The 15,206-nt window shown below is 39.9% G+C and overlaps 1 protein-coding gene across 1 annotated transcript in view; it reads left to right on the forward strand.

The window, feature by feature from the left end:
- Positions 1–15,206, forward strand: part of MDN1 (midasin AAA ATPase 1) — a 158,912-nt gene that overhangs the window by 90,141 nt on the left and 53,565 nt on the right. Inside the window, exons 46-59 of the mRNA XM_007195955.2 lie at positions 927–1,135; positions 2,134–2,282; positions 2,632–2,843; positions 3,237–3,457; positions 4,301–4,414; positions 6,095–6,227; positions 7,245–7,360; positions 8,136–8,269; positions 11,237–11,394; positions 11,616–11,736; positions 12,103–12,313; positions 13,097–13,328; positions 14,069–14,195; positions 14,869–15,039. Coding sequence (XP_007196017.2) covers positions 927–1,135; positions 2,134–2,282; positions 2,632–2,843; positions 3,237–3,457; positions 4,301–4,414; positions 6,095–6,227; positions 7,245–7,360; positions 8,136–8,269; positions 11,237–11,394; positions 11,616–11,736; positions 12,103–12,313; positions 13,097–13,328; positions 14,069–14,195; positions 14,869–15,039 — 2,308 coding nt within the window. The remainder of the gene's footprint in view (positions 1–926; positions 1,136–2,133; positions 2,283–2,631; positions 2,844–3,236; positions 3,458–4,300; positions 4,415–6,094; positions 6,228–7,244; positions 7,361–8,135; positions 8,270–11,236; positions 11,395–11,615; positions 11,737–12,102; positions 12,314–13,096; positions 13,329–14,068; positions 14,196–14,868; positions 15,040–15,206) is intronic.

The raw sequence follows: 15,206 nt of genomic DNA on the forward strand, positions 1-15,206 counted from the left end.
CAGAATCTGACAGCCTTGATGTCAGAGGTGACCATTCATTAGGGCCACCTTACGTATCGTATTTGTACACTCAGTCGTGAGCATGTTCATGCAGTCATTGATTTAACAAATATTTACTGAGGCTTTGCTATTTGCCAGGTGCTGGTGTGCTTTGGGGGGGGCACAGCAGTAAATAAGAAAGATGAGGTCCCTGCCTTGGGTTGGTGGTGAAGGCTGGAAGCAGGGAGACCAGTTACAAGCCTTTTGCAGTTCAGGTGAGAGATGATAGCTTAGACTAGGGCTGTCAGATCAGTGGGACTTGCTCATGGGCTTGTGGGTTAAGAAAAGGAGGAAGCAAAGATGGCATCTAAGGTTTGGCTTGAGTAATTGGGTAAAGGGGTGCCATTCATTGAGAAAGGAGAGACTGGCAAAGGAGCAGGCTTGGTGTGGGGAGGGTTAGCAGCAATCCAGCTGTATAGCTTTGGAGGTGAGTGTGAGCTGTCAGATAGCTAGATGCAGAAGTTGATGGACATTGAATGTTACGAAGCTAAGTGTTTCTGGAGAATACACTGCTCCTTTTTCTTTTCTCTGTAGGTGAGTTAGAATAATTGATGAATTAGCACTGCCTGATGTGGGGAATATCTGAAAGTAAGAATTTTACAGTCCTCAGTACTCAAGTGCACTGGATATTCAATACTTAGTTCCTTAGGAAAATAGGTTTAGAGAAACTGATTTGCTGTATTGATGCATTTTGGAACTAGAGGATAGAATGCAGATGTAAACAGCATCTGTACGTTGAGTTAGCTACAGATGTATGTTAGTGTCTCTTTTGATGAGCTCCCTGAAGATGAGCCACATATGATTTGCCCTCACCAGTTGTTGCTGAGCTGCACTGTCAGTTGCACTGAGATTTTGATTTTTTTTCCTTTGAATTGCTATACTACTAGACTTTTTCTCTCAATGGATCCTGTTCATGGAGAAATATCCCGAGCTATGAGGAATCGTGGACTTGAAATCTACATTTCAGGAGAAAGGGATGGGAGCATCCCAGATGACCTGGATCTGAAAGTCCTACTGCACAGCCTTGGGTTGGTGGGGGACAGTGTGTGTGACATCCTTTTGGCTTTGCACTCAGAGACCCGAAGTGCTGTTGTAGGTAAGGTGCTTGACTTCTAGGCCTCTGCAGGGTTTTCTTCCTCTGGAAATTCATGTTACTCCATTTGACTGCTAGTTCAGGAGTTCTTACATTTAGTGTACATAGAAATAGAAATTACCAGGAAAGCCTGTTAGTAATGTAGATGCGCTTGGTACCCTTCTTCCCCAAGAGATTGGGTTCAGCAGGTCTGAGTGAGGCACAGGAATCAGCATGTTAAAGAAGCTTCCTGGGGAATTCTGATGCATGCAGTCAGAGACCACACTCAGAGGAATACCTGTACTGCTTTTCACACTGAGATTGGTGAAGTTTGTCCTGCAAATCTTCACGGTCATCATCAAATCTCTTGAAGGCTGAATAAAGAGGGAGCTTTGAGTTGTTTAAAACAGACAGGTGTTACTTCTTCTAAATGTCCAAATATACAAGAAAGAGCAGTAATAATAACAATAATGAAAAAATAATGAAATGTTACACTACTCTGTGTTAGGTACAATGTTGGCTGCTTATTTAGTCCTCACATTAGTTCTGCAAGGTATATTTCCATTTTACAGATAAGGCTCAGAGAGGTAGATTAACTTGTCAAATCCAGACAGTTAATAATGACAGCTGGGATTTGAAAGCAGGTCTGTTGAGTTTCAAAGCCCATGGTTCTTCCTGGCACCGTGCTCATTTTGCCCCCTTCAGTGTGTGTCAGCTTTAGATCCAAGGGTCTTTGTGGCCAGGCTTGATCACATTAGTAAATGAGTCATCTAGTCACTTCCCCAAACGGTACTGCTGACAGGGAAGGAGGGGAGGAGGGCGGAATAGGAGGCAAGGAATGTGAATGTTCCCACAAGTTCATTGCGTGCTAGTGAGCCCCTATAGTCCACTTGGAAGGCTTTCTAAAATAAGTATCTGGGTGGATTTGAGTGGAAGTTTGATGTGAAGGTGAAATTTGTCCATTTTCATTGGAGATTTTTCAGAATCTATTGCTCATGGATGGCACTATTTCTTCTTTATAGGTTCTCCAGCGTCCTCGTTGTCAACACTCATTCAGACAGCCTTACTCATTGTGCAATACCTACAGCGAGGGCTGAGCTTAGACAGAGCCTTTTCTGAAGCATGCTGGGACGCATATGTCCGTTCCCAGGCTTCACCAGCAAACCAGAAGGTACTGTGAAGTGTTTCACACAGCTTTCTACGTGATAACATTACAGGTAATGGGAGGAAACTTTATTGGTGGCAACTTTAATGACCTAAGAGAGCCATCTGCAGTTATGCTCTAACAGAGATCTGGTATCCAGGCACTTTTCTGGAAAATAGCGTAAATGTAAATATTCCTTGAAACTTGCCTCTCAGCAGAAAAAGTGAAATTTAGCTTGTAATGTATATTGAGGAATGTGTCTGAGTGTTGTGAGAGGATCACAAGGGGTCTAGAAAACTACTGTTACCCTGCTAGTTTTTGGTAAGAGTGCTTGTGTCTCGGTGCCTGTACACCATGTGTTTTTATCTCCTACCAGCTTGTGCAGGCTTTACTGGAGAAACACGTTTCTTCTCTGCAAGCACATGAAAGCTGGGGCAACTCCATTCTTGCCATGGGGCTGTGGCCAGATTCTCTGCCCTCGGCTCTCTCTGCTACAGAAGATTCTCATCTCTCTAAAGTCCGAGGCGATGGACAGATCTTAGCATATTGTCTCAACAGGCTGAGCATGAAAACGAGCAACTGGGCAAGGTTAGTGGAGCCTTGAGCTTCTGTGTCTCTTTGGCATCTTGACTTTTCCTTCCTCCCTCCCTTCCTTTCTTTCTTCCTTCTTTCCTTCCGTCCTCCCTCTCTCTCTTTCTTTCTCCCTCTCTCTTTTTTTGATGGTAATGGTCATGACCCAGCATATTTGACCAGAATGTTACGTGGCCATTTTCCATACAGTTCTGTTGTTTGTTGTGATATTGCTCCCTATTTATTATTTATTATAGGTGTGTGTTTTAATTGTCCCCCTTTGGAGGGGACTCATGTTTTCCCTGTTAACCTCTTTGATACATTAATTGTAAAGTTATTGTCTTGGTTCTTTGAAATATGAAATGAAGATTTAACCCTAGTACTAACTTTGCCTATTGCAATGAATTTCAGGATTCAGCCTCTTACTTTGACAGACTTAGAGAAAATTATGCAGTCCTCCCACCCGGAGAGCTTAAAATTCAATTCAGTTGAAATGGATACTTACTGGATCGATGAACCAGATGCTCTGGCTGTGGCTGTTAAATTGCTCATAGAAAGAGCAACCAATCAAGACTGGATGCTCAGAGTTAAATGGCTTTATCATTTAGCCAAGAATGTGCCACAGGGGCTTGGTGAGTAGAGAAACTTACTTTGTGTAATGAGGGAATTTAAGTACACTTACCCGGCTTTAGTAACTCAGCAGTTGTTTTACTCTCCGACTACACTGTTAAAATTACATCTGGGGGAGCTCCTAGCAGGATGTATATGACTTAGCATTACTGCTTATATAGCTGTTAAAATATTAAGGAACACATCTGCCCTTAGATGTTCCCTGAGAGAAATTTTTTTTTCCCCACGTAATCCTTAGCATTTCAGGATCCATCCAGCTTTCTATCAAATCCAGAAGGAAAATGTACTATATTATGTTACTTTTAAGTTTTTGAACATCCTGCTTTTTTTTGCTGTACTTACTCTGCTGCACATGCATTCTATCTGGGAAAGGGTTGCTTTTGGTAAATTTACTTCCCATAAAAGTACATAAGATTCTAATCTTATTTTCATTCCAGTGCTCTAAGTGGTCGTGCTTGATTTCTTTGTACTTTTTTTTCATTCCAAGAGAGGGAAAAGCAACAGTTAACAACATTGTACAGATTGTAAAGTACAGGACGTGGAATTTGTTGGTAGAACTTGTTGACTAAAGTAATTGAGTTTACATGAGTCTTTCTGCTCCACGAGAACTTGTAGATAAGCCAGTGTATGTCTATATTATTGTGTGGTACATGTGATGTCTAAACGTGTAGAGAAAAATTGTATAAATATTCGTATCTGCGGCGTCCTGTGTGATAGCTACTAGCCACAGGTAGCCACTAAAATGTGACATGTGACATGGCTACTGTGACAGCAGCTATAGAACAGAAAGTTCGAATGGACGGCACTGCTTTAGATGCTAACATTTGCTTCTCCTTCCTCCACAGAGTCAGTACAGATTCATTTGGAAGCCAGTGCTGCATCTCTTAGGAATTTTTACTCAAATTCTCTCTCATCTGGGGTCAGTAATGTCATCAAAATATTACAACCAAATGTAACAGGTACTGCACCTGACTTGATTTCTAGCTCTCAGCACTCTGGGGAACTTGTCCATTGAGTTAATGGGAAAAAGATCTGTTACAGCTCCCACTTGTAACAGTTTTTTCTAAAGAAGACTCAGGGTATCCAGATGCAAATTCTGCTGCTTTTTTTGAAATTATGCATTTATTCTTCAGTTTCTGAAAGAGGATGATGACACACAATGTAGTGGGAAAAACACAGGAGTTGGAAGACTGGGCTCCGGTTCCAACTTGGCCACAAACTGGCTTGTTGATTTGGGGCCCGTCATTCACACTTGCTGACTTTGAAAAATATGGGAATTAAATTCATTCTTCTGGGGTCCCTTTCACTTATGACTTTCTGTGATACACTAGTACTGTTAACAGAAATTGTGATCTATTTTGAGACTAAGGGGAAACAGTACAGGATCAGTTTCTTCAGAAAATAGAAAACCTTAATGATGAAGTTATAAAGCCTTAAATACAAAGTTACAAAACAAAATCATAATGATAAAAGGAGTAGCCATCTGAGCTATCTAATCAAATGAGGTATTCAGAATTTATCAATCTTTATCTGATGTTGATCAAAACATACTGTTACCCATTTGGTTTAGAAAAAAATATGCATGATGCTTTTGTGCTAAACCTTATGTTTACATAATTATAATCTTATGTATACTTATAATTACCTTATGTGCACTAAAGGTAATGGGGTAAATGGTTGAGCAGAAATCAAACAGTAGAGAAAACTTCTGTAGTAGTCAGATTGCGGCTGAACCTAATTATGGCTTTCCAATTATGAAGGAATTTTGGTCTTTGGGAACACAGTTCTAGAGTAGAGTGGTAGGTTCCCTTTGTAGCAGACATGGCTTGCCCTCTGTTGGCACTCATTAGCTCGTCTTCCTTTTTCCTTCTCAGCTGTGTAGCTCTGGATTGTGTAGTCTTGCTGGACTTTGGGATATGGGCCCCCATGTGTACCTTGCTATTCACAATAGGCATTTTTGTTAGGCTACTCTATGGTGGATGTCTTTAAAACTCGAAGTGCTCCACTGACCCATCCAGCTCAGCCACCATCAAATTAATGTTCCCATCGTTTTGTCTTACCTCTTCCGCTGGGCTCTCAACCTCTGGAGCGGGTCAGAGTCTGATCGCTGCTGCTTTACAGAAGAGATACCGAGCTTGAGCCAAAGGAGCAAGAAGTAGCAGCAGCACATCCTGTGATTATAAAGAAATGGTTTTTAAGGGAAATAATCTTGAGTTGCTTTTCTTATTGAAAGCAAATAATGAGATGTGTTCATTCATTTTCTGCCATGTAAGTTCGTTTTTTTATGGTTAATGGCGAAAGATTGGGTAATTAAGCCCATGGATTCTTTTCCAACCAGAAGCGGGAGCTGAGCAAATGAATACATTTGTTGGAATGTTTATGCTCTAGCAGAGGTTACCTTTCTATCCTATGGTGGAATGAATTTTCAGGGCTAGAAGAAATTTTGCATTTAGAAAGGAAATGGCGTAGAAGCTGTTGAACCCTACTTTTCTACTACCATGGACTGAAACCATTTCCCTGGTCCCTCTCTTCCCCGGCAGGACTCAGTGTGATCAAAGTAAAACAATGAAAATCCTCAACTGAAATTTGCCAGGCAAGGAGTTTAACTCCAAAATTCTACCTTCTGTTTTTTAAACCAGATGAATATGTGATCCCTCTGGATCCCCGATGGAATATGCAGGCTTTGGACATCATTAGAAATTCGATGGACTTTGACCCACAAATGGACCAGCCTGAGCAGCTCTTTGCCCTTTTAGAGTCTGTTGCAAACAAGTAGGTGAAGTCTACTGTTCTGGGTGCTGTTTGCCTCGCTGTACGCCATGGCTTCACAGATTATACCTTTCCTAAGCTATACTTGACAGTCTTACGGGTGTTTAATTTTCTGAACCTGAGAAGTGGTGGGTGTCAGACATGATTGCCTTCGTCACCACCTCTCCTTCACGCTCCATGTGCAGCAAAATCATTCTGACCCTGATGTCCAGGTGCCTGTGAATGTGACAGGTTCTTAATAATTTAATAGGGTGCTTTAATAAATACACTAGTGAAGCATTAGTGGTGGGATTTGTTTTATGGTTAATCTTTTATCATAGGATAGTTGTGTTTCCACTGTTTTCTGTGTGATTCTCAGCAGCTCCTTGCATTTTCACATGTCCTTTCCTCAGCCATCTGTCTGCCCCATCAAATGTTGGAGATGTATGTACATAGTGACCTATAGTATAAATTTACATAATTGTTATATAAGTTGATCTTTCCTCACCTTTAATGTAATGACCAGTAATATTTTTTAATTGGCCATTAGTGTAATAGATTTAAAAAATAATTTTGTAATTGAGGTATAACGTGCATTACAGAAAAGTACACTAATGATGATTATATATTGTTTTGATGACTTTTCACAAAGTGAGCTCACTCATGTGATAATGTAGTAGCACCTCTGAGGCCCCCTTGTCCCCCCTCCCAGCAACTCCCCCTTCCTCCTCCCTAGGTAACTTCTAGCACTGCAGGTTAATTGTGAGATGGCCAGTTTTAAGAGTTCACAGCACAGTTTGTCGTGTCATGGCAGAGCAACACAGTGGGGCTGGGTGGTCTACCTAGCCCTCTTGTCTTCCTCCCCCCAGCTCAGTTGTCATCCCTCTTGCTGCCGTCTCTCTAGTCCAGAATTTGCAGAGGCACGAGGGGAATGGCAGGTTGAAGGAGATTGATGTTCCAAGGGTTCTCAGGATGCAGCAGGTAGAGGCTGTAATAAGTATTATTAACCAATAACTATTATGTTATGGAATCTCATTTCAGGACAATCATATATCTTGATCGGGAAAAACGGATTTTTACTGAAGCAAATTTGGTTTCTGTTGGTGGCAAAAAGTTAAGAAATAGTGTTTTGAGAATGTCCTTTGAATTCCATAAAGGTAAGGACATTACCTTTACTTTCTTCAGTTATGCCTCTGACTGCATAATGTTGCTGAAGGTGAGAGGGATTCAGCAGCCGATGCCATGGTACTGATTCCTTTTGTTTTGCTAGCTTGAGTTTGAACATCTTCCCTTATTCAGTATTTTTGACTAAGTGCTTTTTTACATGTCCTTGATCTCATTTACTTTTTATAGCAACCATGAGATAAGCCTCATGAGAGAGGAAAGGGAGGCACAGAGATGCTCAAGGTCACACCTCTAGCAAGTAGCAGAGCCAGAACTTGAAACTTGTTCTGTTGGCTCAAAAGTATGAGCTCATAAGCATTTGGTTATAGGTTCTTTCTTCCTCCTTTTTTTTTAAATTGAAAAGATAACGGTATTTCTTGGAAAATATTCAAACTATTATAGAAGCATAAAAATGGAAAAAGTCTCCCCTCGCAGCAGCTACTGTTAATAGTATATTTGTTTATATCTTCTCACATCTGTCTGTATTATCTATCCATCCAGTCATATACACACTTAGAATTCGTATTTAAACAATTTTGTATTTAAACAAATGCTTTTTTTTTTTAATTAAGACGTTATGAACATCTCTAGGTATATACGACTAACTTGCTAACTTAATAATAGACAAAGATTTGCTTTCAATTTTGACGTTTCAAATTGACCCTTGTACTGAGAATAACGTTAAGTTGTAGATTACTGTTGATTTTGAAAATGTCCAGAGATTTAAATCTGATCAAATGTTCTTATTTTGTTTATACCAACTCTAAGATCCAGAGAGCTATCACAGCCTGCCCCATGAAATCGTGGTCAATCTTGCTGCTTTTTTTGAACTTTGTGATGCGCTAATCCTGCTCTGGGCACAGTCCTCCCAGGGGATGGTGTCTGATGCCAGTGTTAATGAGGTAAGGAGATGTACCTGTTTTTATCTTAAGCAACATATTTCTTGGCACAAAGATTCTTAGGGGCAAGACCAACTTCAGTGTTGTTATATGTACAATATTATTTGAGAAGTTCTTAAGAATTTAAATAGATACACATATTTTAAAGCTTTATGGGGTTATAACTGACATATAGTAAGTCGCATATAAAGTGTACAGTTTTGTATGTTTGACATGTGTACACCCGTGATACCATTACCACAATCATTACAGTGAACCTCTCCATCACCCTCAGACCTTTTCCTCTTGTTCTTTTGTTTTCTCTTCTTTTTTCCTGCCCCCCACCTCCAACCAGGTATCCACTGATCTGCTTTCTGTTAGTGTAGCTCAGTTGTGTTTTCTAGTATTCTATATTGTTCTTTTTTATCTGGCTACTTTCACTTAAAATCATTTTGAGGACTTCCCTGGTAGTCCAGTGGTTAAGACTCCACACTTCCAATGTAGGGGGCACAGGTTTGATCCCTGGTCAGGGAACTAAGATCCCATATGCCCCGTGGTGCAGCCAAAAAAATAAAAATAAAATAAAAATGAAAAAAAAAATTTAAAAAATCATTATTTTGAGATGCATCCATATTGTTTTGTGTCTCAAGAATTCATTCCTTCTTATTGCCAAGTAATAGTCCGCTGCATGTATGTATTACATCTTATTCATCCACTCACCTGTTGATAAAAATCAGAATCTTAACAGTTATAGTTCAATTGACTTAATCCTTCTTAGACATGATTGTCACATATGGACTAAATTGGGCTTGAATCCAGATTATTCGAGTAATTCTGGTTAAACTAGAATTGTAGATCTTAAACTTTTTAGTCTCAAGACCCACCCCCCCTCTTATGTTCATAAAAGTTACCAAAACCCTCAAAGAACTTTTGTTTATGTGTTTACATGTATCAATATTTACTTTATTAGGAAATAAATCTGAGAAATGTAAAAAATATTTATTAATGTGTTTAAGAAACACAGTAACAAATTCATTTCATGGTAATATGAATAACATTTTTAATGAAAAACAACTATTTTCCAAAACAAAAACTAAGAGGAGTGGAACTGTTTTACATTTCTGCGAGTTTCTTTAATGTCTGGCTTAACAGAAGAAAGCTGGATTCTCACACCTGCTTCTGCATTCGGTCTCTTACAGTATGTTGTATGGGTTGGAAGTTTGTGAAGAAAAACTGGCCTCTATTTCATGTGGCTAAGAGATTGGAAAGGGAGGAGTATTTAACAAACATTTCATGTAACTGTGATATTCTTCTTTGATTCTATACCACAGGTTGACAAGTGTTAGTTTTGTAAAGGTTACTTGTAGTGTGGAATCTGAAAAAGTATCACTGATCTTGTCATGCGTTAAAATCCGTTGGCCTGGCTTGCAGTTTGGATGGACTTTTAGCCTTGCATGTATGGTCTCATGCACTGGTAATTTGGAAAGTATTGTTCAGTGAGTTATCAGATCTTCCAAATGTTGACACATTACATTTTTCAATATAGATAAATTTAAAAAGTCCCACTCATGAAAAATTACCACAAAAAGGTACCTCATGAAAAAATCTGTAAGTATTGGGAAGTTGTCAAACTCTTAGTTTTTCAAAGTTCTAGGTTTTACTTGAAGGTTCAAATTCTGTCATCAGCAGCAAATACTCTCCTGTTTTTCTTGAACTGACAGGTTGACTTCATTCATTTTCCACACAGTGTTTGCCAGACACCCAATCACAGTTTGTCCCCTCCACCCTCCCCGCCCTGTTTTTGGTACCATCAGTGCAAATGTCAACATAGTGAAAAAGGCAAATAACGTGACATTATTATGAAAACAGCTTTGACATAAAACCTAAAAGGAATCACTAATCTTGAGACTACTGTAAAAATACATAATTAGAAGGACAGCTAAGTTGGAGACTCACAATACCTGATTTGCATTAAGAAGCTACATTATTGAAAACAGTAGTTATTGTCATAAGGATAGACATATATAGACCAGTGGAACAAAAAAGAGACTTCACAAATAGACCCTCTTATATGGTCAGTGAAGTTTTGGGGCAGGGGGGCAAATATGCAAAGGTAATTTAATGGGGAAAACAGTTCATTCAGCAAATGGTGATGGAAAAACTAGATATCCATATAATATAAAAATGAGCCTTTACCTGCTACCTTACATCATATAGAAAAGTTACCTCAAAATGGATCGTAGACCTATATATAAAAGCTAAAATTATGAACCTCTAAAAGAAAACATAGGAGAAAATCTTCACAGCTTGAGGATAGGCAAAGATTTCAGGGCATTCTTCATAAAAGAACAAAATTGATGAATTCAATTTTGTCAAAATAAAGAACTTAATAGATAGCTTTAAGAAAAGGAAAACACTGGGAGACACTGTTGCTAAATCACATATAAATTTTATAGACAAATAATAAGACAGCCCAATTTTTAAAAATGAACAAGAGAATTTGAATAGATGCTTCTCAGAAGATAAATGAATGCCCAGTGAGAACTTGGAAAAATTGCAACATCATTAGTTATCAAGGAAATGTAAATTAAAACCACAGTGCGGTGTCACCCACCAGAATGGCTAAAATTAAAATGGTCAACAGCAGCAAGTATTGGCAAGGAAGTGGAACAAACTGAAGCCCACCTACACTGCTGGATGGGATACAAAATAGTGCAGCTGCTTTGTCAAGCAGGTTGGCGGTTTCTTATAACATTGCGTGTACACTTACCACATGACCCAGTAATTCCATTTTCTCTGATAACTGAACTTCAGATAATAAGAGGAAAGAGCTTTGCCTTCTCTGACTACCTTAATATCCCTAAAAATACTCCAGTCGGATGCTAGATCTTTAACGTGTGTGTGTTGAGTATTGATTAATGATTGAAGTCAGTGTTTTGTGTCCTTTACTGGGAGATGTTTGTGAGCAGTTTTGGTTTACTTTGTTTTTAGATCTTGGGTTCTGTGCGGTGGCGGGACCGGTTCTGGACCGTGGCCGATACAGTAAAAGTGGATGCACCAGGCCTGGCCTTGCTTGCCCTTCACTGGCACTGGGTTTTAAAACATTTGGTTCGTCAGATCCCCCAACTCCTGATGAACCACGAAGACAAGTAAGAGTCATATTTAGAGTAACAACGGCAGTATCTACAGTATTGATGTTAAAGGGAGGAGGGTTAGGAATTGAAACATGCTTCTTCTTGGCTTTACTTTGGTTTGTCCCCTTGGCCTGTTGGTGAATGTAAATCAGATATAAAATGTGAGTGATGTTCTTACCATCCAGCATTTCCCCCTTTCCTTACTTCCCTTCTGCCCTTTATATCCTTTGTTAAAGATATTACAAAGAGGTTCAGACCGTCTCAGAACATATTCAGAATTGCTTGGGGAGCCCAACTGGTGGATTCACGGGTATAAGGAAGTTACAGAAGTTTCTGGGACGACCATTTCCTTTTAAGGTACGACTTGGAAGCATGTAGTAAACACAAAGATTTGACCTCTTTGGCAGCTCTCCTGGAACGTGGGGACTGCCATTCAACTATACTCAGCCTTGCTTGCAAAGCTTAATTCTTAAATGTTCAATGAGTACTATTAACTGACTTGTTAAATGTTATCATTTTATTTATTCTTGAGACTTTTAAGGCTGAAGTAGACTTTTAACTTTATTACTGTGAATATCTTGAGATCTACAGGAGTAAACCAACTTTATGTTTTATAGAATCATTAAGGAAATATTTAAAACATTTTTTTCAGCCATGAATAGGCTGCTAAAAAGAACTACTTTTCTCCTCTGTAATAGGCTCTCCTGGGTTTTATTGTTTCAGGACAAGCTGGTGGTGGAGTGTTTTTCACAATTGAAGGTCTTTAACAAAGCCCTTGCCATCAGAGAGCGGATGCCTGCCCTTGGGGAGAGTGGATGGTGGGAAGACATTAGTCGGCTCCAAATGGTTGCTTCTGAATGGACATTAAAGAAAAGTCTCCTACAGGCCTGGGGATTGGTCCTCAGAGCTAATACTCTGGAAGATGTCAACCCAGGTAATATGCTCTGGAGTTTGGCTAGCTGACAGATGTTCTAAGCATATCCTCTGCTCTGCAGCCAATAAGTTTTATTTATTTATTTATTTATTTATTTATTTGCAGCCAATACGTTTTTTAAAGTTTTCCCTTAGATATTCTCCTTTTATTTATTTATTTATTCCCTGTATACTATACCGACCACTAAATAAGTATCAGGCATCAGGCATAGGGCTAAACTTTTTCTTTTTATTTTTTATTTTTTGGCCACACCACGCAGCTTGTGGGATCCTAGTTCCCCAACCAGGGATCAAACCTAGATCCACGACAGTGAAAGCCAGAGTCTTAACCCCTGGACTGCCAGGGAATTCCCTAAACTTTGCATATATTATTTAATTCTGTCATTGGAATTGTGCAGGTGTTAGTAGCATTATTTAACACAGCGGTCCCCAACCTTTTTGGCACCGGGGACCGGTTTCGTGGAAGAGAGTTTTTCCATGGATGGGCTTGGGGATGGCTCAGGCAGTGATGGGGGCGATGGGGGCGATGGGGAGTGATGGGGAGCAATGGGGAGCGATGGGGAGCGGCAGATGAAGCTTCGCTCGCTCGCCCTGCTGCTCACCTCCTGCTCTGCGGCCCGGTTCCTAACAGGCTGCGGACCGGACCGGGGGTTGGGGACCCTTGTATTAACACATGAGACACTCAAGCTCAGGTGAAGTTGAACTCAGGTTAAGCTAATGGTCATGTGACTGGCTGTTGGGAATCTGAGCCTGACCACTGACCACTGTGTGTCTTTTTGTCCAGATGAATTGAAGAGTCTTGTGAATGCTCAGTGTTCAGAACTAAAAGCCAAAGGAATTTCACTTGGTTTTCTGGAGAAAAAGCACAGTGAAGCTTCCTCCCTGTCACAGCCAGGCTTTACCTCCTTAATCCAACTCACCAGGAGTGTTCAGCTCTGGCCTGCAATGGAGTACCTGGCTATGCTTTGGCAGTACAGAGTCACAGCGGATTTTATGACACAGGTTTGCCTGAGAAGGTGAGCCATCCTTCAGTTTTTTTCCTTTGGAGGCACTTATTTCTTGTAAGGTTATTCCATGTATCCTACATGTAAAACAAAGCACAGCGTTGTCTTGAGGGGGCATAGTTGTTGAAGCAGAGGGAGGTCATTTGCCACTTTGGAAAGCCAAAACTTCTTGAAGATTCTTTGCCTGTTTTGGCTCCACTTCTAAAAGTTACTAGGTGTGGGACTTCCCTGGTGGCGCAGTGGTTAAGAATCCACCTGCCAGTGCAGGGGACACAGGTTTGAGCCCTGGTCCGGGAAGATCCTACATGCCATGGAGCAACTAAGCCCGTGCACCACAACTATTGAGCCTGCGCTCTAGAGCCCGCGAGCCACAACTACTGAGCTCATGCACCACAACTACTGAAAACCGCACGCCTAGAGCCTGTGTTCCGCAACAAGAGAAGCCACTGCAGTAAGTCCGCACACCGCAACGAAGAGTAGCCCCCACTCGCCGCAACTAGAGAAAGCCCGCGCACAGCAATGAGGACCCAACACAGCCAAAAATAAATTAATTAAATAAATTTATATAAATGAATGAATGAATGAATGAATGTATGTATGTTACTAGGTGTTTTTCCAGTAGAATTACTTGCTCGCTTTTAAATAAATGTACTCGATGTCCTGTGTGTTCCATCTTCCCTTACATAGCAGTTTTCTAGCAGCTCATTGAAAGCCTACAGCCCACTCTCTCTCCCTCTTTATTTTTGGAGCAGGTCCAGCAAAAACCAGCAACCCCGTATAGAGGAGGAGATGAGTCATCACATCACATTTTGTCTTAAGCACACACCAGTTGCTCCTCAAGAGCTTCGAGACCTTTGGTCCTTAGCGCACCATCAAAAGGTAAAAACCAAAATCAAAATCAAAAAACCTCCTTTACACTATGAGCTGATTAGATTTTATATGACAGACTGATTGCAGAACATTTATTTATTTAATCTCAAAAACTGCATGTTGTAAAACTCTAGTCTTATCTGAATTAAGTTTCCAAGGGGAGAACTTTGAATGTTCTTTGGCAGTAATTTCCTTGGTATTTCTCTACTCTTACCACAGATTCATTTCATTTGGTTTCCAGTTAAATGAGGCTAAAATTTTTGCTTATTTTTATTTTACTTGCTCAAAAATGTATTGTTAGAGTGTTTTTTATCCTTCCACAAGAGTAACTGTTAAATGTGAATAGTGGTAAACTGTAGTTAATGTAACTTCATTAGTACAACCTTAAATTTTTTTGATAATAATGTTTTATTCATTTATTTATTTTGATCACATAATTGTGTGATTATTTTAATTGAGTTTTCTCATGCACTCTTATAAAATCAGATCTTATGTTTTATAAAATTATAAATAGGTTAAGTGACTTGACCAAGACAACTGGGGTGGCAGAAAACCAGGAACATTAGGATTAATAATCTTTAAACGCATGTTAGTTTTAGATGAGTCTTACAAGACAGACCGTATAACGATTTATGGACCCTTTCTCAAATACTCTCTTGTCTAATTATTCCTTTATCTCTAGATGTCTACTGAAGAAAGGATCTCTTTGTGGTCCGAGTTATTTAATTCCACGTTCACGTCTTTCTGGAGCAGTACTGTGACCACAAATCCAGAGTTCTGGCTAACGTGGAGCCCTCTGCCCGGTGTGCAGCAGGGGGAGACACCCAAGTCCCTTCTGGACCCCACGTTAAAGGTGTGTCGCCATAAAATTATAAAAATGTTTGATGGTAGTAGAAGAAACCTCTCCATGGATCTAGCAATGAACATTTATTCCTAGGATAGAGCAGTGACTAAGTAAGTGATTGCAATACTTTATTTTCTGTAGGATATTAATAAGTGTACCTTCAAAAAAGATATTCC

This window comes from Balaenoptera acutorostrata, chromosome 14, assembly GCF_949987535.1.
Source record: "Balaenoptera acutorostrata chromosome 14, mBalAcu1.1, whole genome shotgun sequence".
NCBI lineage: Eukaryota > Metazoa > Chordata > Mammalia > Artiodactyla > Balaenopteridae > Balaenoptera > Balaenoptera acutorostrata.